We start from the raw sequence: 26,030 nt of genomic DNA on the forward strand, positions 1-26,030 counted from the left end.
CTAAAACCCCTTATGTTTAATTTTCAGAAATAGCCGCTCTCCAAAGAGGTACCTTTTATTCTAATACCTCATTTGAGTACTCACCAAATCTTCAAGTTCATTCTTCAAACTTTGGAACTCCTCTGAGGACGAATTACCCAGGCTCTCGCTGTATGGTTCACCTGTAATTCTGAAAGAGAGCAGAACAGCTGGAGGAGGCACAGTCATCGTGGTGCTGGATAAAGTTGTATCTGGGTTTCTTGTGGTTGGCCCCCCTTTAGATGTGCTAGCAAGGGATAATGAATTGAACAATGGAGTGGAAGACTCTCTTTCAAAGGTAGGAGGCGCTGCACTGGGTGATGAAGTTGGCATAAACACACTCACAGTAGACGACAGATTGGTAGTAGACAGCTGTGTTCCCGTGTTTGCAGGTGGAGATGGCGCAGACACTGCAGAGTGATTTTCAGAGGTTGTAAACACTTCAGCTGGTGATGTAGGGAAGTTGGAAATACTTATTGCAGGCGATGACCCATTAGGAGATGGTTGAGATGCAGTGCTTACAGGTGTTGATGAGACAAACAATGCTGAAGATTGATTTCCAGTTAACACTTCAGTTGATGACAGTGGAGAGACAGAAACACTCACTGCAGGCGATGACCCATTAGGAGATGGTTGAGATGCAGTGCTTACAGGTGTTGATGAGACAAACATGGCTGAAGATTGATTTCCAGTTGTTAACACTGCAGTTGATGACAGTGGGGAGACAGAAACACTCACTGCAGGTGATGACCCACTAGAGGATGGTTGAGATGCAGTGCTTAGAGGTGTTGATGAGACAAACATGGCTGAAGATTGATTTCCAGTTGTTAACACTTCAGTTGATGACAGTGGAGAGACAGAAACACTCACTGCAGGCGATGACCCACTAGAGGATGGTTGAGATGCAGTGCTTAGAGGTGTTGATGAGACAAACATGGCTGAATATTGATTTCCAGTTAAAACTTCAGTTGATGACAGTGGGGAGACAGAAACACTCACTGCATGCGATGACCCACTAGAGGATGGTTGAGATGCAGTGCTTAGAGTTGTTGATGAGACAAACATGGCTGAAGATTGATTTCCAGTTAACACTTCAGTTGATGACATTGGGGAGACAGAAACACTCACTGCATGCGATGACCCACTAGAGGATGGTTGAGATGCAGTGCTTAAAGTTGTTGATGAGACAAACATGGCTGAAGATTGATTTCCAGTTAACACTTCAGTTGATGACAGTGGAGAGACAGAAACACTCGCTGCAGGCGATGACCCATTAGAAGATGGTTGAGATGCAGTGCTTAGAGGTGTTGATGAGACAAACATGGCTGAAGATTGATTTCCAGACGTTGTTAACACTGCGGTTGATGACAGGGGAGAGACAGAAACACTCACTGCAGGCGATGACCCACTAGAGGATGGTTGAGATGTAGTGCTTAGAGGTGTTGATGAGACAAACATGGCTGAAGATTGATTTCCAGTTAACACTTCAGTTGATGACAGTGGAGAGACAGAAACACTCACTGCAGGCGATGACCCATTAGAAGATGGTTGAGATGCAGTGCTTAGAGGTGTTGATGAGACAAACATGGCTGAAGATTGATTTCCAGACGTTGTTAACACTGCGGTTGATGACAGGGGAGAGACAGAAACACTCACTGCAGGCGATGACCCATTAGAGGATGGTTGAGATGCAGTGCTAAGAGTTGTTGATGAGACAAACATGGCTGAAGATTGATTTCCAGTTAACACTTCAGTTGATGACAGTGGAGAGACAGAAACACTCACTGCAGGCGGTGACCCATTAGGAGATGGTTGAGATGCAGTGCTTGGAGGTGTTGATGAGACAAACACGGCTGAAGATTGATTTCCAGACGTTGTTAACACTGCAGTTGATGACAGTGGGGAGACAGAAACACTCACTGCAGGCGATGACCCACTAGAGGATGGTTGAGATGCAGTGCTTAGAGGTGTTGATGAGACAAACATGGCTGAAGATTGATTTCCAGTTGTTAACACTTCAGTTGATGACAGTGGAGAGACAGAAACACTCACTGCAGGCGATGACCCACTAGAGGATGGTTGAGATGCAGTGCTTAGAGGAGTTGATGAGGCAAACATGGCTGAAGATTGATTTCCAGTTGTTAACACTTCAGTTGATGACAGTGGAGAGACAGAAACACTCACTGCAGGCGATGACCCACTAGAGGATGGTTGAGATGCAGTGCTTAGAGGTGTTGATGAGGCAAACACGGCTGAAGATTGCTTTCCAGTTAACACTTCAGTTGATGACAGTGGAGAGACAGAATCACTCACTGCAGGCGATGACCCACTAGAGGATGGTTGAGACGCAGTGCTTAGAGGTGTTGATGAGGCAAACACGGCTGAAGATTGCTTTCCAGTTAACACTTCAGTTGATGACAGTGGAGAGACAGAATCACTCACTGCAGGCGATGACCCATTAGGGGATGGTTGAGATGCCGTGTCTATGGTCGGTGATGAGACAAATATAGCTGATTGATTTCCTGACGTGGTTGATACTTCAGTTGATGACAGAGGTGAGCTTGCCAAGTAAGGCAAGCTGGTAGTGCTATCTTGAGCGAATATACCTAGAGCAAGAGAGAGAAGCTTATAAGACCATGTGTATGAATATCATAAAGCACTGCAGTTGAAGCTAATAATAACCAAAGTCAATGATTGCTGGTTTACATTTATAAAAGCCCCCCACGGGGAGTGGATAGAGAAATATTATTTTTGTTTTTTGTTTAAATACTAAACGCAACTACACGAAAGGGAGAACTGAGGGGCCTCGCCCTGTGCTCACATACCACATGGCCTTACCCTGTACATTTGTATATCTTTCAAAGGGGTTTGTCCGAAGATGGCATACTAAATGTAGATGATGGCATCACTCTACAGCCAGATAGAATGTTATCAGGACTGAGGAGTGATACATGTTCACTAAGTACATGGCAATTAATGGGCTTATTTCATAGATGGATTGGGCCTGACAATATCACTAATATTCTGTGGAAAGCAACCCCTACACCTTCTAAAGAAAGTTCAGTGAATTGCTCCTGCTAGTAGCTGCTTTTTACCTTTGACCATGGCTCAATTACTGTCTCGTCTTGATAAAAAGAGTTTCTGTTCTTTTTACAATTAGAGTCAGAGCTGTGACAGTTGCAGGGAGAAATAATTCAAATCACATCATCTCCTTGGTATGTGACATGCATTTACTGCCCTTTGAGGTATGTTGTTTATTAAAATTAGTATCGCTCTTGCATGAGGTCTACGCCTGGGGAGCGCTTTTTCCTTCATCATCAAGCTTACAGAATACAGAAAACGATCGTAGACTGAGAATAGCTCCTTCAGACTCCCTCCTACACTGGACAACCCTCTCATAAACAGGAAAACGGTAACCAAACTTTTCCCTCCTTGGAATAGGAGTGGGGAGGTCATACAACCAGCGTTTGTGTGGCACAATATTCACACAGACCCAAAACCGAGCCTGAGAAAGAAACTCCTGCCTCCCTTGGATGGAAACCCGAATGAACACAATCGTATTGCTATTTTTAGGTCGAGCCAGGGCAGCGCATGCGCTGCTCTGCGAGGCTTGCTGTATTGGAGTATGGACTAAAAGTCTAGTCCACTCTCTGCCCATATTTGTCATTGGCTTGTGTCATTGCCCTTCGTAAATGTTGGCTACTGATTCGTTAATAGGCTTGTTAATCCCTCCTGAGTACCGCCTTGTCTTCATTTGTAACCTCCCATGAGGACTGGCTCTTTTACTTCGGTTGTTACACAGTACGTCTTTTTTAGCCTGTAAGCACTATTTTCTTTAATGAGTTGCTCCTACTGCAGGCACGACATGTTTTCCTGCAACATTCAGCGCGCCATGCGTGCTTTCCCTTTCCAAGCAGCCCGAGACAACGGCGGCCGCTTCTTTAAATAGGTCTCGCATTTACAAGTTTGAGCTATTGGCATTGTAAATGACAATGCCTTTTATTTATTTGTTAGTTAGCAAAACAGATAAATAAAAGGCATTTTCATTTACAATGCCAATAGCATAAACTCTCGCAAATGGGAGACCTGCTGCATTGCAAATGCTTGTTTTAATTCCAGTCTGGTTTTGAATTGACTAGTTTCTTGTAATACTTAAAAGACATCACTACTCTGATGTTATTACAGGAGTTGTGACGTCACAAAGCCTCCTAATATAGCAGACTATGGCAGGCTGATCATGGCGCAGATTCACAACTGCTGTTTAAACCAAGAAAGGGAGAAATCACTTTTACGTTATTCTGCAATATACTGCCCTTGAAAGAACATTCATAGCAGAAAGGGGGACAAGTATGGAATTGTTTATATTATTGCACCACTAAAGCTCCTTTCCTGAAAGAAAAAAGCTCACTCTTTTATGACCATACATTTGAACCTCGGGCGTTTTTGAAAGTCAAAGTCAAAAGAAACTTTATTTCGGCTACAGAAGCCATAAAAGCAGAATGAATAAACAATTCATAGGATAAAAATATATGCCAAAACACAAAAACAGTATTTCATGATTCGATGTTACAATCTTCTAGAGTTGGCAAGTTTATGAAAAATCGGGTTCAAATTATGATACTAACTATAAATACTGATCTTTCCCAGCCCTCAAAGTTGAACATACGTGTAGTTCCAGGTTTTTGAAAGTGTCACATTAAACTGCTGATAATGCATTTTGAACCAAGAAAAATGACCAGCTGCTTATCGTTGTGTTTATTTTCACACAACCGATTCTGCATTCATTATACAATCTGCTATACCCCATTCATCTGAAAAAGCAAAAAAGTGCATTTGAGGGAAGAGTTATGGGTTAAACATTTGTTCCAGGAATAAACTTCTCTCTGCTGTATAATAAAAGCCTGTGGCAACCTGCCTCGAAGTCAACCCCATGAAAGATCTCAGCCTGTGGCCTTGTTCCTCAATAAGGCCATTTTCGGTAACTTGCAGTAGCATTATTATGTAAATTAAAGCAAGTTTCATCCCATATATCTTTTATACCTGGATGTCGTACAAAAGACATCTGCATGTCTGATACAGTGTTGATGCATATCATGCCATGGCTCTAAGAAGCTCATTTGGTGTAGTTTGTACTGCCCTAAAACCCCAAAGTGAACATTAACTCTGTATATCAATGCCACAGTCCATATGGAATTAAAAGCTCAGGGGGTGCTGTTCTCTACAGCTGATGGCATAAGACACTATGGGGCATATTATCAAGACAGGCAGAAAACTGCCGCTAAAACGGCGATAATGGGCTTGATAATATGTTCTATGGAATTCCAATTGCAGCCCATGTTAGATGTCCTTCACATCTAACATGGGCTTCAATTGGAATTCCCTGCGGCATATTATCAAGCCCATTATCGCCGTTTTAGTGGGAGTTTTCTGCCGCTAAAGCGGCGATAAATGTATCGCCTGTCTTGATTATATGCCCCTATGAGCTTCATGTAAAGTAAGGATGCAATAATGAAGACACACCCAAGGGTGTCTGTTAGCGGTCTCCATGCGTATCTTGTGTGCCACCGCTGTTTGCAGTAGCACCAGCTAGGTCTGCCCTTGACCAATTGGGCACACAGGGATGTATGCCTCAGCCAGCTTTTGTTTTTTTCCCAGCTGCCAGAGCAATCCTTCTTTTTTTAATTTTTTCAGTTTATTTTCCTTTTTAGCAAAATTATTTATTATGTGTACCACAAAATATATGAGATTCACGCTTCAACTGGAACGATTGTATAGTGTGGGAATCTTTATAAAAGTCCTTTGGGGTAAAACATCCGAACAAGTTGCTTACAAGCATGAAAGGGCTCTTCATACACAGTTGGCATAGCAACCAGTGGAAGATTTCTACCAATGGGAAAACGGAGCGTTAGCACTGAGAGCTGCTGCAGGGTGCTCACTGTGCTTCTACACCCAATCCTGGTTTGTTGCTGAAGAACACTATTGGCTTCCAGCTGCCCAGCCTGTTCACTCTGAGCCCCTGACCTCACCTCTGGCGCCAACTAAGCTCATGAATTGCATCTGTTTCATACCAAAGGTTTACATACCAGCACACATGTCAACGTTTGCTGCTCCTAGAAGATGAGTACGAAAACGGCCAAGGCACTAAGCCAGGACACGGGGTCTAAAACAGGAGACTTTTGCTAGTTTGAAAAGTCACTGAAATAAGAGGGACCTGAGAGGTATCTCGGAGAATTAACTAGAGGTAATACAATTAAATGAGGTGTGGGAGGGCGATGCTAAGGAGCATCCAATGTGCATCAAAGGGGGGGCTCATTGTGCTATGTGTCCAACCAATGTGCACTGTACAGCTCTCTTTAAAGGGGGGTGAGAGGATGATGTGGTTTGTCACTTTCTTGGCTAGCGCCCATCAGCGTAAAGCGCTACTGTATAAAAACTAACAGGTACATTACATTAGATGTGCGCAAGGCAACAAATATACCTATTTTCGGGATGCAGTGTACCCTGGAGGACGTGAGTCGGCAAGATGTGACATAGAAATTCCCAAACAGAATAAACCTAGCAAGATATGGCAAAACAACCTCAGCGGCAGGGTCATCCGAGACACATGGTCCATGATATTAAAATGGAGGCAATGGACCTCAATAACTAAAGAAAGAATGTGTCTGCAAGAGGATCTCACGGGCATTGAGCCACCCTCCAGCACCAGGGCAGGGGCACATTTTAACAATTTGATAAAAGGCTGAGCCAAGTGGGTTGTCACTGGTTTGGATTAATTAAGTAAAGGACAGTAGGAACAGCACAGGACACTGCTGGCTTTGATTAATCACAAAAAGGGAGAAATGCCGGGTGAGGTGAAAGCCAATGGTCTACTGAGGCAGGTATATGTATGGCTGCCGCTATACCCCATACCCCCAGCGGAATCCAATCTCACCATTCTGCCAGGTTTACAATCCAATGGAGTAGTATCGTTGGTGGAACGACTGATTGCCGCTGATGGTGAAGCTTATCTACTGAGACCTGTAGGTATCCTGCAGGTGATGATACTAGCAGGCAGAGGAGAGGCGGGTTCTTTCGTAGTTAGATAGAAAGCATGCAGAGCTAGAAGGTCTCCCTGAAGGCTCAACAGTCAGATACTGAAAGTAAATTGGTACTGTGAAGCATTACCTGGTGTCATCAGAAGCGCACAGAAGAGCAGGAGCCAGCCCATCCCGGCTGTGCTCGCTCGCCGCATTGCAGAACTCCTGGACAGGCCACCCTGTGGACAGACACAAATGTCACTCACTGTCACAGAATAAGACAACACAAATTACTTTTAGTAAAACTCCAAGTGAATATGGTGTAGGTTTATATACAGGACACCGTCTACATGGTTGATTGGAAGCAGACAGGTAAAGGAGAGTCAGCAGTAGTGCAAGCTTCCTTCTCTCCATGTGCACAGGCTGAACAGGTAAAGCACAAAGAGAAGCAGTGCAAGCGCCCCTCTCCATGTGCACAGGCTGAACAGGTACAGCACAAAGAGCAGCGTGCAAGCGCCCCTCTCGCCATGTGCACAGGCTGAACAGGTACATCACAAGCAGCAGCAGTGCAAGCTTCCCTCTCTCCATGTGCACAGGCTGAACAGGTACAGCCCAAAGAGCAGCAGTGCAAGCGTCCCTCTCTCCAGGCGCACAGGCTGAACAGGTACATCACAAGCAGCAGCAGTGCGAGCTTCCCTCTCTCCAGGCGCACAGGCTGCACAAAAAGCAGAAGTGCAGGCTTTCCACACTTCAACACATTGAATCGGTATATCACAGGCTGGAGCAGCTCAGTGTCTCTTCCTCACACATACCATATAGGCATAGAACATAAAGCTGCAGTGCAAGCTTCCCTCACTTCAACACACTGAACTGGTACATAACGGGCTACAGCAGCGTCGTGTCTCTTCCTCACAAACAGCATATAGGTATAGCACAGACAATTGCAATGCAAGCTTATCTTATACACATAAACAGTCGTGCACATGAACACACACAAACCACAGCATAGGTTACAGCAGAGAAAGATACTTTCTTGAAGAGGAAATATATAACATAGATAGTAGCAGTGCAGGCGTTCTTCACACACACAAACTTACAAATGCATAACACAGGCTACAGTAGTGCAAGCTTCCATTTCACTTAGACACACACTTGCACACCATGGGCAGCAGTAGTGCATGCTTCGATTGCACCATGACATACACGTGCAGAGCATGGGCACCAGTAGTGCAAGCTTCCATTGCACCGAGACACACATGTGCACAGCATGGGCAGCAGTAGTACAAGCTTCCATTGCACCGAGACACACATGTGCACCACACGTGCAGCAGTAGTGCATGCTTCTATTGCACCTAGACACACGTGCACAGCATACTTCCATTGCACATAGACACACACATGCACAGCATGGGCACCAGTAGTGCAAGCTTCCATTGCACATAGACACACACGTGCACAGCATGGGCAGCAGTAGTGCAAACTTCCATTGCACCTAGACACACACGCACAGCATGGGCAGAAGTAGTGCATGCTTCCATTGCACCTAGACACACACGTGACTGCATAGGCCGCAGTAGTGCAAGCTTCCTTTGCACCTAGACACACATGTGCACAGCATGGGCATCAGTAGTGCAAACTTCCATTGCACCTAGACACACACAAGCACAGCATGGGCACCAGTAGAGCAAGCTTCCACAGCAAACAGTCACACACGTGTACAGAATGGTCAGCAGTAGTGCAAGCTTCCATTGCACCTAGACAAACACGTGCCCAGCATGGGCAGCAGTAGTGCAAGCTTCCACTGCTCACAGGCACACACGTGCACAGCATGGGCAGCAGTAGTGCAAGATTCCACTACACACAGGATTCGCGTGCACAACATGGGCAGCAGTAGTGCAAGCTTCCACTACACACAGGATACACGTGCACAACATGGGCAGCAGTAGTGCAAGCTTCCACTACACACAGGATACACGTGCACAACATGGGCAGCAGTAGTGCAAGCTTCCCTCCCCCAGAGAACAGATGACGCACAGGAAGTATCTGTACAAGCTTCTCTCACTAATACAAGCAGAAGAGGCACAAGAACCGCAGCAGCGCCAGCTTCACTCGCTCCCATAATAGGTACATAACTGTGGAGTAAGTTTGAATTAAAATGCATTTCCCAAGCTCTGTGTGGAACATATCCACTGCAGGAAATGTCGCAAGTCAGGTTAGACGAGCCTTTGTAGGGGTGCTGCGGGCTAGAACTGGGGGACATCACCCGAGCTGTGGATGCACCCCAAATGACAGAAGTGCATGGGTTGGTAGAGGTCACGATCGGGGTGCACTGATTGAGCTGATTATTTCAGCAGTAGAACTGCAGGGGTGCTGTGGGTTAAGTTACAATTACAATGCAGGAATAAGATCAAGGACATGCGCGCTCACTGGTTTGTGATGTCTAGTGGTTAATGGAGGCCTGGGATTGGGTACTTTGACTGTCACGTGTCAGAGGCCCTTTGGAGTTTAGGATTCAAGCCGTAGGAAGCGTTGATGTGGTCTGGGCTCGAGGGAGGTCAGCGCTATGGTATGTTTACGACGGTTTGTCTTTTATGGGGGCTCACGGGGCTAGGAAAGAATGTATATTGGCTCATTAGTGCTTTTTACGATGGAGGGGGCATGGCCACTGAGCGAAGAAACCTCCACATCCTCTATCCGTGCCCCAAAAGCGCACGTCACTCACCTAATCGCATCCAAACCTGAGGTACAGGTTTCAAGGTGGACACAATGGCGCCTGCTCTGCGGGTTGTTCTGTCAATAACCTGTTGTTTACAGTGTTTACCCATTGGAATGGTCCCAGTGCCCTCCTCGTGAGGCAGTCCCTGGGAAATTCCAGAGATGTTCTTCCCTTTCAGGTGGGAAGTAGGGTCAATTCAATAACCAACGACAGCTCCACTGGTGGTGGGACAATGTGCACAGTGGGGTGCTGGCATCTTGTTACACCACTGGCGTCCTAAGGATTGTGAGAAACCCCGCCTTCACACACAGAACAAGGGTAGCAAATGAGCCTCGTCTGTTCAGCAGGAGAGTGGGAAGGGTGTAGAATGTGGCTGGTGGCGCAGTTTGGAGGAAACCGTTGCAAATATATCACCAAAGCATGGTGTGGCAGCACAGTGTCATTTACAGGCAGCACGTCTCTCATTGAAAGGGCCACTAAACGTGCAGCGACGTGCAATTTTACTGATGAAACTGTATATAGTGGACAAACGATAATGTGTGGAACTCAGGTTTTAGCAAGTATTTAGAAACTGCGCGTCACACAAATAACGTGTCTGATTAGTGTTTAACCTAATAAAATCTTTGTTTCCATCACATGTCAGAATTATGAAAAACCATGTGCTTCATTTGGGCTTTCCTCACTGCAGATAGCTTTTGAAATATTTGTACAGTTCATTTCCATTTATCTAAATTGTATTGCGTTGGAAAAATGACACCCTACAGCTGTTCCTTTCCCTCCGCCTGTAACCCCAGCAAGACATTCACATTACAGAATCCCCCCGGCCTCGCAGTCAAAGAGAGCAAACACCAATTTCCATGTCAAACGAATAAGCACTAATTTGTCAGAAGACCTTTCGTGACATTTGACCTGTCTTTGAATGCACAGCACATGTGATAAAAACAAAGTTTTAAAGGCATCTTTATTGTCCATTCACCTTCTGAACTCCAGCATGGCTATTTTGGGGGTGCTGCTGCACACATACACCCTACTTCCTGCGCCTACAGGCAGATTTTGGCCACAGACTCAATATGTGAGGCAGGAACTTGGAAAATATGTCCAAGCGATGCCTGTCTTGACTCTCGCCTCCTCCCGGCCAGAAGAGGACCGGCTTCTAAGGGCAGGGCCTGCACACCTCTCGGAGGGCCTACGTGCTGGGGTCACCTTTGCGTTTCCACCCGGCTTTCCCAGATCTCTAAAATTGTGGGAGAGCTAAAGTTTGTCCTCGGATATGAGTGAAACTCATCAAGATTAACAAATATATATATAGACTCTATGAGTCACACAATGCACAAAAAGGCCTACCAAATGTGACACATAAAGAAACTTCACACGCACTTTTAAAATAAGTGTAACATGTCCACAGAAAGCAGCTTCCGGGCATCCATGAGGCGGGACAAGGGTGCACCAATGGCTGGGCCTCCACGGAGAGCCTCTAACTCACACAGAGCGGCCTGAAGATGGCCTTCTCAGCAGAGGGCGTGGAGCAAGCACCTCCACAGGAAAATGCCACCACATTTCATGCAAAAACAGACTTGAGAATCTATTAAAACATTTTCTTTAACATGCAAATCATAACTGCATGAAAATGCCGGATTTGGCAACAGATTCATTTGCCCTTTTGTGCCTTCTGCCACGAACTTCCTTGTGCAAGAGTGACAGCATTTTCAAAACCAGCGAGAAGAAAGGAGTACGCTGGAGGTGGAAGAATTTGCATACTGAAAAGAAAAGATAAAGAACTAAAAACAAATAAACACCTTTGCCAGGTGTAAAACTTTCAAACACCATGGTCTACACGTATTGACGCCACAGCGCAGAGGTGTATGTGCGGGCCTTGCAATCTGTGCACGAGGAACATTGGCTGCAAGAAGGCTTTGCATTTTCGCGGCGGTGCTTTCACCTCATTGGAGCTCTGTATCTACACCTTCTAAAAGTAATGCAAGTCATTGAGGAGTCCCGTGACCACAAAAAGGAACAAACCATTCATTTCACACATGGGCCTCAGTCTCAGCAGAGACTTTCAAGAAGTGACAGTTCTGGGTGGACTGGGGATTCCACCTGCCCCAGGCGGGTAGCAGGAATGCTGAAAAACTGGGCCCATCCAGGAAGAACAGCTTCAAAAACACCAAGGAATCCAGGCGGCTCCAGGCAGGGGCCCCTCCCAGGACATTCTGTATGGAGCCCCGAACCTGGTGCAGCAGGTGCAGTGGCACCTGGGCACAGAGCCCCAAGGCGCCTATCGAACCCTAATCATTTCTGTATTTTACTACCCCAACAGCAGTCCTTGCTGGAACCAAGATTCATCGCATCCCTGCTACACTACTAGTTAAATGGATGGGAGAAGGAGCCAAGATGTCTGCGGCAGGTGGGCCTCAGATGGGCAGCGGAGATGGGGAGGACGTTGGACTTAGGTAAGAAAACTGGGTTTTTGGTCCAAGAACGAGGGGGCTGCCACCTATCTGCTCTCTAACCTTCATACCTGCAGGAGCGCCGTGAAGTCTTGCCAAGGAGCTACACTGCCGAGGAGCTGTGACCACAGCAAGTGTTCTATAACCCTACGAAAAGTCCTATCTGGCAAGTATCAGAGGGTGAACACTGGTCTGACGTCACCATGGATCTAATGATCTACGATACAGTCTGCATTTTCTAGCCTACTCCTGTGGGACTCTATGCTATGACACACATTCATGTTAAACAGGTCTCCTGTATCCCTCAATCCCCGCGCCCCAATGCTGCAAACGTCATCTCCAAGTTGGACAGAGTGTATCCGCCTGTTCTTGCTCTGCCATATTAGGACTGGACCACACTGTGTGGAAACCGTCCAGTGCTGCTGTAGTGGGCCACAATTGATGGCCGCACGCTGCTGGTTGGCACACGCAGTAGATGCCTGGAATCACTTTTCTGCAAAATCAGCCTATGCCGAGAAGAAGCTTCTCCTTAGCAAAGGTTAATGGACAAAATACACATGTTCAGCAGAGAAACGAGCACCACCAAGTGAATAATGGCGAGCAAAAAAAAAATGATTACACAGCAATGGCCAGAGGAAACTGACCCTTTGCCCCAGTCAAAGCAGGTCCCAGTCCCAGCTCTCCCATGTTACTGCACCCTCTCCTCCCTCCCCATTTCTCTGAGTGCTTTCTCCTGCTTTTGTCTAATTTTCTACTGCTTTCTCCTTCTTTACCCCCGTTTCTCTGAGTGCTTTCTCCTGTTTTTGTCTAACTTTCTACTGCTTTCTCCTTCTTTCCCCCCGTTTCTCTGAGTGCTCTCTCCTGCTTTTGTCTAATTTTCTACTGCTTTCTCCTTCTTTTCCCCCGTTTCTCTGAGTGCTTTCTCCTCCTTTTGTCTAATTTTCTACTGCTTTCTCCTTCTTTTGCCCCGTTTCTCTAAGTGCTTTCTCCTGCTTTTGTCTAATTTTCTACTGCTTTCTCCTTCTTTCCCCCCGTTTCTGAGTGCTTTCTCCTCCTTTGTCTAATTTTCTACTGCTTTCTCCTTCTTTCCCCCGTTTCTCTGAGTGCTTTCTCCTCTTTTGTCTAATTTTCTACTGCTTTCTCCTTCTTTCCCCCCGTTTCTCTGAGTGCTTTCTCCTCCTTTTGTCTAATTTTCTACTGCTTTCTCCTTCTTTTCCCCCGTTTCTCTAAGTGCTCTCTCCTGCTTTTGTCTAATTTTCTACTGCTTTCTCCTTCTTTTCCCCCGTTTCTCTGAGTGCTTTCTCCTCCTTTTGTCTAATTTTCTACTGCTTTCTCCTTCTTTTCCCCCGTTTCTCTAAGTGCTTTCTCCTGCTTTTGTCTAATTTTCTACTGCTTTCTCCTTCTTTCCCCCCGTTTCTCTGAGTGCTTTCTCCTCCTTTGTCTAATTTTCTACTGCTTTCTTCTTCTTTTCCCCGTTTCTCTGAGTGCTTTCTCCTCCTTTTGTCTAATTTTCTTCTGCGTTCTCCTACTTTTCCTCCGTTTCTGAGTGCTTTTTCGTGCTTTTGTCTCATTTTCTACTGCTTTCTCCTTCTTTTCCCCCGTTTCTCTAAGTGCTTTCTCCTGCTTTTGTCTAATTTTCTACTGCTTTCTCCTTCTTTCCCCCCATTTCTCTGAGTGCTTTCTCCTCCTTTGTCTAATTTTCTACTGCTTTCTCCTTCTTTCCCCCCGTTTCTCTGAGTGCTTTCTCCTCTTTTGTCTAATTTTCTACTGCTTTCTCCTTCTTTTACCCCGTTTCTCTAAGTGCTCTCTCCTGCTTTTGTCTAATTTTCTACTGCTTTCTCCTTCTTTTCCCCGTTTCTCTGAGTGCTTTCTCCTCCTTTTGTCTAATTTTCTACTGCTTTCTCCTTCTTTTCCCCCGTTTCTCTAAGTGCTTTCTCCTGCTTTTGTCTAATTTTCTACTGCTTTCTCCTTCTTTCCCCCGTTTCTCTGAGTGCTTTCTCCTCCTTTGTCTAATTTTCTACTGCTTTCTCCTTCTTTCCCCCCGTTTCTCTAAGTGCTTTCTCCTGCTTTTGTCTAATTTTCTACTGCTTTCTCCTTCTTTTCCCCGTTTCTCTGAGTGCTTTCTCCTGTTTTTGTCTAACTTTCTACTGCTTTCTCCTTCTTTTCCCCCGTTTCTCTAAGTGCTCTCTCCTGCTTTTGTCTAATTTTCTACTGCTTTCTCCTTCTTTCCCCCGTTTCTCTGAGTGCTTTCTCCTCCTTTGTCTAATTTTCTACTGCTTTCTTCTTCTTTTCCCCGTTTCTCTGAGTGCTTTCTCCTCCTTTTGTCTAATTTTCTTCTGCGTTCTCCTTCTTTCCCCCCGTTTCTCTGAGTGCTCTCTCCTCCTTTTGTCTAATTTTCTACTGCTTTCTCCTTCTTTTACCCCGTTTCTCTAAGTGCTTTCTCCTGCTTTTGTCTAATTTTCTTCTGCGTTCTCCTTCTTTCCCCCCGTTTCTCTGAGTGCTCTCTCCTCCTTTTGTCTAATTTTCTACTGCTTTCTCCTTCTTTTACCCCGTTTCTCTAAGTGCTCTCTCCTGCTTTTGTCTAATTTTCTACTGCTTTCTCCTTCTTTTCCCCCGTTTCTCTGAGTGCTTTCTCCTCCTTTGTCTAATTTTCTACTGCTTTCTCCTTCTTTTCCCCCGTTTCTCTAAGTGCTTTCTCCTGCTTTTGTCTAATTTTCTACTGCTTTCTCCTTCTTTCCCCCCGTTTCTCTGAGTGCTTTCTCCTGTTTTTGTCTAACTTTCTACTGCTTTCTCCTTCTTTTCCCCCGTTTCTCTAAGTGCTCTCTCCTGCTTTTGTCTAATTTTCTACTGCTTTCTCCTTCTTTCCCCCGTTTCTCTGAGTGCTTTCTCCTCCTTTGTCTAATTTTCTACTGCTTTCTTCTTCTTTTCCCCGTTTCTCTGAGTGCTTTCTCCTCCTTTTGTCTAATTTTCTTCTGCGTTCTCCTACTTTTCCTCCGTTTCTGAGTGCTTTTTCGTGCTTTTGTCTCATTTTCTACTGCTTTCTCCTTCTTTTCCCCCTGTTGTCCTGAGTACTTTCTCCTACTTTTCCCTCGTCTGCTGCTTTCTCATTCCATGCCTCTCCGTTTTCATAGTGCTTTCTCCTTCTTTTCCCTCCTTTTTCACGTCTTCTACTTGTTTTACCCTCATTTCAGAGGTTTTTCAAATAAACAGAGCACCGTGAAGCAGCCAGCAACCAGGTCCGGCTTTAGGGTGGTGCAACGGGTGTGGGTGCACTGGACGCTGACCTGGAGGGGGCCCTGACCTCAAGGGGAGGGGGTGGTGTGTTTAGCAGTAACTTAGGGTTTAAAAGCACCTGCTGCAGAATTCCTTGTGCATCCAGTTTTCAGGCAGCAATAAAAATTTCAAGATAACTCTTGTGGTTAATGTGCCTGCTAGAGAGAAAGATCTGAGTTTTGTCTAGTAGAAGCTTTGACTCGCCATAAAGTAGCACAGAGGGTTAAGATGCCTGCTGCAAGGGACACATCGGTATTTTTTAACAGTGCTTTAAAACAAATAGAATGTATTGAGAGTGGGCTAGGGAGAGATGAGAGGCACTTTTGCTAGGTGATAGGAAATCCGAGGAGTAGGTCATGGGGGCAGGGGGAGGGGTGCCACCAGTGCTAAAGCCAGCCCTGGCAACAACTCCTGCGCCTTGAGATCCTCACGGGTGATTTGCAGCGCTTTATAAATCCTGATTGATTTATGTACTCTAAATCTGCCGTCGCGTGCACGAATCCCATATCTGAAAGGCGCTTTCAGCAAGCAATGTATGAAAGGTGCTGGCTAACGTCCACACTCCATGTATGTGGTCCTGTGTGTGATCCAACGCATGAAGGACACTCCCTGCCCAGGCAAGGCTGCCGATGCAAAATGTTATTTATGCACTGGTCAGGCTTTGCAGATCTCTTCCTACTACTCCGATGATGCAAATATAGTCAAACTCCACCAGACCCTGTATAATCTATAGAAACCAGTAGAGTGTGTCAGCGCACTGGTGAAATGTAATCTCTGTCATCCATGCACACCCTGGGAGACCTGGGGATGAGCTGGTGAAGCATTCGCCTTGAGGATCTCGACGAGGGCCTCCACACTGCCTGGAATGGCAGCTCAGTGTTCTACTCCTCGGCATTCTGGGGCATATTTACAAGCCCCTATCGCCACAGGAACGTTACTTTTATTGATGTTCCTGTGATGATAGGGCGTCGCCACATTCACAAGGCGGCATTAAGCCAAGGGGTGGGCAATGGGTGTTGTGGTGGGCGGTCCGTTCCAACAGCCATTGATTATGACGTTGTCCCATATTTACGAGGGTGACGTAAATATGGGGCAGCGCCAAAATTAAGACCAGGGAAAACGAGGAGGAATGCTTTATTTCTCCTCGTTTTGGCTGTTTCTATGTGTACTGCATTACGCAGCACACATAGAAACAACAAAACGCCATGTATGATTGTTTACGTGCAGGAAGGTGTCCCTTCTTGCACATAAAAAATCATTTTAAAAATGCCGAGTTGCAACTGTGCAGCACACACACACAGTGGAGCCATGCGTCTCTAAATGACAGAGCGTGCCGTTGCAACTTCTCTGTGTGCTGCACAAGCAGCACACACACAGTGGAGCCATGCGTCTCTAAATGACAGAGCGTGCCGTTGCAACTTCTCTGTGTGCTGCACAAGCTGCACACACACAGTGGAGCCATGCGTCTCTAAATGACAGAGCGTGCCGTTGCAACTTCTCTGTGTGCTGCACAAGCAGCACACACACAGTGGAGCCATGCGTCTCTAAAATGACAGAGCGTGCCGTTGCAACTTCTATGTGTGCTGCACAAGCAGCGCACACACAGTGGAGCCATGCGTCTCTAAATGACAGAGCGTGCCGTTGCAACTTCTCTGTGTGCTGCACAAGCAGCGCACACACAGTGGAGCCATGCGTCTCTAAATGACAGAGCTGCCGTTAGCCTTCTTGGCTTAATGCCGCGCTCCACCACTTTAGTTGTAAATATGCCCCTGGGTTTCTGATATCGCCTTGAAATCTTAGATTCAATGGGATGGGGGCGATGGCACTAGCACACGCCGATACATTTTAGGGCTCCTTGTGAATACTCCTTGCCTGGAATATTGCATAACAATTTCATAATATATACAACTTAAAAAGTAAACGTCTTAAATATTCAGATACGAACTCCCAAGCCGAGGCAGCTCGTTTCTGAAGCAAAACAAGATATATTAGCATGCATTCGATCCCTGGTGTTATCTGAATAACTGATGTCCCTTCCCCTCTCCTCCCACATACACATTGCTGAGGGGGGCAGGCAAAACCCTACATAAAATAAGTGAATCTGCCGAATTCGATAGCATCACCTGGCTGTTTCGATCATGCTCCAACGGACACTCCCGTGTCTAGAATAAGTACTTAGCGCTTTGATACTTTGAATAAGTGAAGGTGCGCTTTACAAGTTCGCTGGAATTGAAAATAAATATATATGGTGATTAGGCCAGTATCAGACCTTTGCAGCAGGTACATTAACCCTCTGAGATGTTTTGTTAGCTGTAATCTAACGAACCCAAGTGTTCTCAGGAGGCGGGAGGGGTCTTTATTGCCCGGCGAAAATGCGCTGAATGAATCCATATCCCGATGGCTGATAGTGATAGAGGATCTGTGCTATTGGCAGTCCCTGGAACTGCACGCGCGCGCGCGTGCGCGCACACACATCGCCTTTGCTAAGATAGCGCTCTGGGCGTGAGCCAGAGAAACTTGGCGCCCTTGCTGATGGTGGTGAATTAAATGAGGCAGCAGGGGGCCCTGTTGTGTTCACTGGTCAGCACCTGGAGGAGCAGGGGCTGGCCCCTGAGCACAAACATCCCTGGACCGCCACAGCTCGCCATCATTGATAGCTTAGCTGCCTCATGCGGATGACGATTTGGAGATGTGTGCCAGCGGGGGTCAGAGGGTGAAGGCAGGGGGCTAAAAGGAGTTAAAAACATCGCCAGCCTATGGCAATGAAAGGACTAAAGCCACTTTAAACTGCAAATCAGAAGGGACAAGGCTTGAGCAAGATAAGAAGGGCATAACCTTACTGCACTCACCTCCGTGCGCCCCTCGGAATATTGGCGCCCTGGGCCTGGCCCCAGCGCGCCCACGCCAGAGGCCGGCCCTGCACACACACACCATTTTACTACGCACGGATTGCTTCTACTTGATCCAGTGCTGCAGATCGCTTTTTGATTCCCCAAAAACGAGGGTATTCTGGTTACTAACATAATATGACCAGCTGAACGCATTAGACACCGCCACGTTTTAAGATACAATTTGTTTCCGAAGAATTTGCTCTATAACAGGTAAAGAGATGCCCCCAAATTAGAAGGCAATACAAAGGATCCACTAGAACCCATTTGTGATTGGTGGACTGGGACTTCCACTAGGGGAGAGTTACCACTGACTTCATGCCACCGGGTCATTGCACTACCGGTCCACTGCTTTTATTTTAGAAACCAATGCATTCTGGTAGTTGTAGTGTTACTTTAGCTTCGATGGAACTAGTAAGCGTTCATTGTTAAGGGAAAGCCCAGGATCCCTTGGCGATCACACGTCGGGATCCCTGCTCTTTGCTTGCCCATTTTTTTCGGTCAGCATGTGAGGCTCGTTGTTCCGGCACCCTCCTGGAAATCCTGTCCTTATGGCTTCGTGGGTCAGTCAGACTCCTGCAGAATTACCCATAACTCTTTGCAAACACTACTGCGCATGTCCCCCGCCTCCTGGGTGCAACACTTTATTCACTGCATTTCTGTGGCTCTTTTATTAAAAGCCCTGTGCAGGCTTTGGCTAAAGATGCTGCTAAGTACAACGCTTGTGCTTGAAAGGCCTCCAAATGTTAATCAACGCAGCTACATTGTAGCGGGCTATGATGAAAGGCGCATGGCACAATCAGCATTAGGGTTTAGGTAGAAGGGACGAATTAAAGTTTCTGGCAGAAAATGGCGCAAGAAAGTGAAAGACGGATGACAAGAGGAGCAGAGCAGCTAGGGACAATTTAAGGATTTTGGAAGCCCTGGGCCGAATTTATGTTTTTGGGCCCCTGTTCAGAACAGCTTTGAATTTATCATCCAAGTTCAGCCCTTTCATCGCTCTTTGTCCAGGTCACTGACAGGGCACAGGCGCACTCGTCCAAATTCTATATGTGTTTTCTCTGGACAATGTTTGTAATAAGCGCTCACACATCATTTTTAATTAGAAACAACCAGTGCTATTTGCACAGAGGAAGTGCTCAGCAAAATACATAACCACCGTGTTGTCCATGTTCACAACAAGAACATCCGGATCCGGAAAAACGGCAACGAACCACCCTTCTGGAGCTGCACCTCAATGAATCGAAAGCGGCCAGCCTCGCGAGGCGACCACACATCTCGAGATCACCAAGACGTGACTCCTGCACGGTGAGACCCTCAGTGTCGGGTGTAACATCTCCTTTATAGTGTCACACTTGGCGGATTCATGGGTCCCATAGGATATCTGTGTGGTGTAAGTTCTCTGAGGCCCTACATTGGGCTTAGTAGCTCTATAAAAGACATTTTACAACAATTAGTCTTTGAAAATATGTTTTTGTGTAATGACTCAGATGCATCAGGTGTTCTCCCAGTGAAGGCATATCTAGTATACGCCGGGATACGAACACTCAAAATCCCGCCTTCTAATCAGAGTTTGTGTCTTGAGCACCAATGAAGTGACAACAAGCTGAATGTCTTTGTTTCCCTTCATTGCACTGACATCTGGTGTTAAGCTCTAGCTGGCCCCAGTGTTGATGAGACTCGAAACAGGGTGCTGATTGCCCTCTAATTGTGGCACTTGTGTTTAGTACAGCTTGGAGTGAAAAGAACAGACACCCTTCCTTCCCTGCAGGTAGCTGCTCTGCCCTCAAAGCAGACACGTTGCAGGCACCGCTAAATGCTCTGCCGTCTCTGCAAATACCAGTGGGACAAAAGTCAAGCTATTTTATAGGGACACCCCGGAACCGGCTCAGTTTCAGGAAACAGCTGGATCTCCCTCATTTCCTGCACTGGCTGTAGTGGTACCCCCTACTATATTCCCCACAATATATATCACATGAAAAAAATATTGCAACTACTCCGACATGGCCGCTACATCATAAAGTAAGCAAAGTGGATGTTGAGTTAGTCATTGACAAAATAGGGAATGAAACATATTTTGTTTTATGAATGACCTCAATATATTGAAATACAATTAATTGCAGTTATTGAGGAGGGAGTTGGTTACAGAAATAATAAAATGTAAACAGCAGACATACTTGGAAAAGTACGCCTCAGAACAAAACCTGCATGCTGTACTCAAAAAATGCACACTGAATTCACTGGGGGCCAGTGCTTAATTTGAGCCTGTGGTTTCCAGTGTGGGCCCCAGCACTCTATTTCCAACACCGGCACTTGTGATAGTCTGCCACAAGGTGGCGCTCTCTGGCTAACTTAGAGATAACCACAACAATAGTGAATTATTAAATCGATATACATAAAAAAATTACTATTTCCTGCTGCCCAAGCCATTCTTATTGCTTTAAGAGCCTGAAATAGAAAAAACAGCAAATATACCATCTACCAAACAGCGCATTGCCTTTGCAACACGGGCGGTACAATGAATGCATCGGAACCACGCATTCCATTTACAACGAAAGTCGGTCCAACAACATGCATTAGGTAAAGCGGTATTGGAATTTAAAGTCCAATGCTTTCCCTACTGTTGCAGGGACTGGGGTTGGAATTGCAAATTATACTATTCCACAGTCCAGCGCTCCCCCTAAGGCAAGTCGTTGTAACAACTTGCGTTGTAAATGGAATGTGTGATTCAGGCACATTTATTGTTCTGCCCGCGTTGATAAGGAACGCGGGGGGGGGGGGGGGGAAGGAAAGCATGGTTGCGTCACACCAGCCTGAAATAGTCTCAACTGTCACACTTGTGGGCGTGTGATGGTTAGTAGTTGTGTTGTTACTATCATTGGCAGCGTAGAAGGGGCAATATGTGGTGCCAGCTGCAGTGGTCTCATAATGAGAGCCCTGGCACTTTTTATTTTTTATTTTTACTAAGCACTGCTGGGGGCTAGGCATGATCACTGCACCCTGGCAATCATTTAATTATAAATAGATGGTTTTTTCAACAGTCTACATATAACGTAATCTTGTATCCACAAACCAGTGAAAACAAGAACCTGAACTATATGTTTGACATGGAGTCCCAAACAAGCGCCAATGCTGCTCCAGGAGCAAAGGCGAGGCAAGAGCGAACAGCAAAATCTATGGCAAACATGATGGAGTTTTCCGCGCGGCCCTCCACCCCACGTACTGTAATCCACCCTCTCAGCTCCAGCACTCACCAGGAGCCCTCACAACACAAGGTGTATCACACCTGTGATGGACAATGATGTAATCGTGAAGTGCCCTCAAGTCCGGTAATGAACCCAAACTGACGAGGAACCACCACATGACCCAATCAGTGTTTCCCAAACTGGGGGTCGCAACGCACTGGTAGGTCCAGAGACAATTTTTGGTGAGGTGTAAAAGTCCAAGTAGTACATGAAGTTGCCATAAAAGCCTGTACTTATGCTGTCACATTTGCTGCGCTTCAAAGACAGAGGTTACATGTCAGGACTTTTGACAAACTATTGTCTTTTTTAACATGGGGATTATTGGTGTTTAAAAAGTCCTCTCACTTTCAGTCATGAAAAGTGAATTATGTGACAGTCTTACTAAGGTACAGGTGTGTGAAAGGAAAGGCTACATTATGTCATTATTGGTAACACGCACCAAAATGTAAAAAGCTTTAAATAAACTGAACACATTCAGCAGTCTGGAAAGCAAACATTAGGCACATATGTTTGTAATTTTTAAGTGTGATGGAAACAAAGATATTAATAGGGCCAAATCAAACCGAGACACGTGGTGTTGCATTCACTGAAACCTGATTCCCACACATGATCGTTTATGTCCAATATAGATTAACAGTAAAACTGTATATCTGTGCAAATTTAGTGGCCCTTTCAAGGGGAAGTGTGTTGTCTGTAAATGACAGTGAGCTACCACACACACGATGCTTTCGTTATATTAAAAATCGCCTCCCTCATATCTGTTAAAGCAAGGTGGGTCGCAAAAGTTTATAGTTCTAAAATGTGGGTCCTGGTTCTAAAATGTTTGGGTACCACTGCTCTATGTACTGGTCCCATAACGCAGAATCTCGCCTTTATTAAAAGCGACTATAAGAAATTAAGTTATGCCCTATGTGCCTGCCAAACAAAAAACATTTTAGCCTAGACTTTTTTTAATACGAATGGTATTCCCCAAAAAATACCCGATGCTAAAGTGTTTTTCTTTTTGATAGCACGAACGCGCAGGATCGCTTTACATGAGCACCAGTTACCTTACACATTACATTCGTTTCATTTGCTCCGAATCACAAGATATTGATCCGGCGCCGGGACTAGAACCGGCGTTCGAGTTCGGCAGTCGTGGCGCTAAGGACACATCTTCTCAGCACGTTGAAGGTGCTCTGGGTTTACAGCTCGGCGGGTCGTGTGCATGTCACCTTACCGTGAATGTCGCCTTCTCTCCTCTGTCCCGTCGTCCTCTCTGGATGTCACTTGTCCCTTGCAGGGTGTCCTCCCAGCACCAGGCCTGACTGCTTTCTTCTGCCTCTCCCAGGCCGGCAGGTGCTTATATACCAAGGGCGAGGCCTGGGTGTGAAACACGTCGCAAACGAGACGTACTTTCTCTCTCTTCACACACGTCAAACTCCCAGGGTCCCTCGAAGCACCAGAGTACCACCCCACTGGAATTTCAGGTATTTCTATACATGCAAATCTACATTTCTCAAACGTGCTTTGGTTCCTTCCTCCACGGGCGGCGGGTTCCTACGTCACGACGGATGTAGTCAAGTTGCTGTGATGACTCCAGCTGCGTCAGTCCTTTAGTCAGTAAGATGTTTTCTTCAACAAATGACATAAAACGCGTGTGTTTTTTGCTGCAGAGTCCCCCTTTTTGACGCTCATCCACCCCGGCTATAGTAACCACGGAGAAACACAAACATTGTCCCAGCACAGGACGTGCGCACCTTCTTACAGCTACCAATCAGATCCAGTCTCGGGGAAAATAAACCAGAGGCAAACAATATGGCGGACATTTACAGCAGGATGTCAGCAAGTGCGGTCATCGGTGGAAATCGAAAATGTGTAAAATATTTTTCACTTCAGCAAAGTGCAGTGGTACCTGCCCAGAGGCTGAGGGGGCCCACTGCACCCAAATCAGGGGTGCATAAGGGATTGCGGGCCCATTTTCCTTGCTTGCGGTATTGCCCAACTCTGCTTTGCTACCCCATTGATTGACCTCGTTTTGTTAGTACCACGGATACGTGTGCCATTTCTTTCCCTGAAAATGATTGGCTATTGGTCCATAAACCATAGTTTCCACATGTTTTTTTCCATCACGACCAGAGAGACGTTTTACTGCATGGGCAAAGTGGGCTCTGGCACAGGGCTCCAGCCTTTCAGGGGACCCCTGATAGAGACAGCGCTGTTCTACAGAGAGTCTTGCCCAGATAACTTTTAAGAATTCTTAAATGGACTGTTTTAAATACTGTTTTCTTTTAATTAATTTTTAATGTGGGTGATGAGTGAGTCTATCACAGACATTTTGTAGAGAAATGTGTGTTTATGTTTCAAGGATCCGTAAAAAAGTTGCTTTTACATCAAAACAGGACCTCACATATGAGAAATGGGCGGGGGTCACAGAGATTATTTGCAGTAATATCAGTGAACTGCTGCTGTGTTACAATATTGAAAACACACGTCACTACCCCGAATATTAGATGTAAGCACATTGAGAATTTGGACGAATGTGCCTGTTCACTGTTCTGGCCAAAGAGTTCATGAAATAGCTGAAATTGGATCATAAATTCGAAGCTGTTCTGAACCAGGGCCCCCAAAATATATTTAACCAAGGCCCCCGAAAATCCTTAACATGTCCTTGACTACCACACAACGTTCAAATGATTGTAGATAACAAAAATTGCAGAAGACAACACAAGCCTGTATCTTCTGTCAACCTTGATGTAGAGTCATGCAACCGAACGAGTGACTTGAGTGATGGCAAGCGCTATCTTTGATAGCACTATGGCACTAAAGGTAGCGGCACCACTCTTGCTAGAAGAAATCAAGCACTATTGGCCATGTATGAAGCCCAGCATCCTCTTCTCGTGCTGCTGGTCTCCCTCCAGAGCCCTCACTGTTGCCACTTCTTTTTTTAAAAAAGCTTAATTTAGCATTTTCAATAAAGCGTGCACATCACATAAGTTGACAAATCATAAGTATCGCAAATGTAGGAAAAATTAAACAGTTGCACTTATTGATACAACATGACGTAAAATCCTAAACTGCAGCCCGATCCCGGTCTTCTGCTGTGGAGTGGTGCCTGCGGGCTGAGTCGGCATGTATCGCGTATAACGCGTCTGGTGGTGGTGGCGGACCCAGAGGGAGAGCGGAGTCACTGCGCCAAGTGCCCAGCATTGGCATTATCAACTGCCACACTATACAGTTACCTATGCCCCATAAATGTCAGTGGCTGTCCGCCGTGCTGGAATGAAGCAAATATGTACGTCAGGGCTGTCAAATGTCTTGTTTGCGAGATGTTGGTGGTTGCATCAGCGCATATAGTCCACTGGTCGTATCACAATAGATAAGGCTCTGGAGCCAGTTTTTTATTGTAGGGTGTTGTGTGCCTTCCCAATGGATGGCAACCTCGCTCTTCGCGAGTAGTAGTGCGATTGCGACAAATCTTCAAGTTCCCTTTGGGGTGTAGCGCACATATCCAAGCAGTGCTAGCAGGGGATCGGGGGTCAGTGTTGTTTCTACCATCTGAGAGATATGTGCGAAAATGTCAGAACAATAACTGCTGACTGGAGGTACAGCCATGCCAGGTGCAGAAAATCTGTGTCGGCTGCATGACACTTGGGGCAGTTTGGTGAGCTGGCTGGGTCAATCTTGGCCTGTAGTTTAGGTGCTATGCATACGCAGCGTAGGAACTTGAAATGCAGCAGTTTGTGTCTGTGGTTGGGGGAGACTAACTTGGTCTGTGTACAACAATAATACCAGATATCATCTGGTATGGGGCGCTGTAGGTCCTCTGACCAGGCCTCCTACAGTCTGCCATCTGCGGTGGGCAACACGTCTAGACATGCGCAATACAATATGGAGACCAAGTGTTCACCAGTGTCATCCGCAATGAGGACAGTGAGGGGAGTGAAGTCGTCAGAAGCTATGGGATAGGACGGAACATGAGCCCTTAGAGCACTCTGCACTAGATGCAGAACAAATCTGTCCAACTGTATGGCATCAATGAAACAAATGTCCTCCGACCAAGTGATAGCATGACCGTCGGGGAACCGATCTCCAGTGGTGTCCAACGTGTATCTGCTGAGTGTGTGCTTGACAGTGGGGTCTGCTGTGGGGGGAGCCAACGGTTGTCCGCAAGCAGAAGTGCTGACGAGTACAAACTCTCCACTCACAAAAAAAAAGCACTGCAGTCGACGCCATGCCCAGCAGGTGGTGGAGAGCGGCTGGATATCCCTGGAATCTAGGGGCAACCCAAGTGGAAGAATGACTTTGAGGGGTATGGAACCGGCCAATTCCCTATCTACACAGCTGTAAAGAAGCCTAGAATCCCCATGGTACCAATGGTAGGCATAGTGGCACAGGGCTATTAAAAAATAAAGATGAAAGTGGGCCTTGCCGAAACCTTCCCTCGC

General features: G+C 46.1%; 1 protein-coding gene across 1 annotated transcript in view; it reads right to left on the reverse strand.

The window, feature by feature from the left end:
* The window catches only part of LOC146860055 (uncharacterized), a 141,014-nt gene extending 118,109 nt beyond the window's left edge, over nt 1-22,905 (reverse strand). The window contains exons 1-3 of the mRNA XM_085643830.1: nt 22,823-22,905; nt 7,183-7,273; nt 85-2,624 (exon numbers count right to left, since the gene is read on the reverse strand). Of these exons, the coding sequence (XP_085499956.1) occupies nt 85-2,624; nt 7,183-7,249 (2,607 nt within the window). The 5' untranslated portion in view covers nt 7,250-7,273; nt 22,823-22,905. The remainder of the gene's footprint in view (nt 1-84; nt 2,625-7,182; nt 7,274-22,822) is intronic.
* Between the last annotated feature and the right edge of the window lie 3,125 nt (nt 22,906-26,030).

This window comes from Triturus cristatus, chromosome 3_1 (assembly GCF_964204655.1).
Source record: "Triturus cristatus chromosome 3_1, aTriCri1.1, whole genome shotgun sequence".
Classification (NCBI taxonomy): Eukaryota; Metazoa; Chordata; class Amphibia; order Caudata; family Salamandridae; genus Triturus; species Triturus cristatus.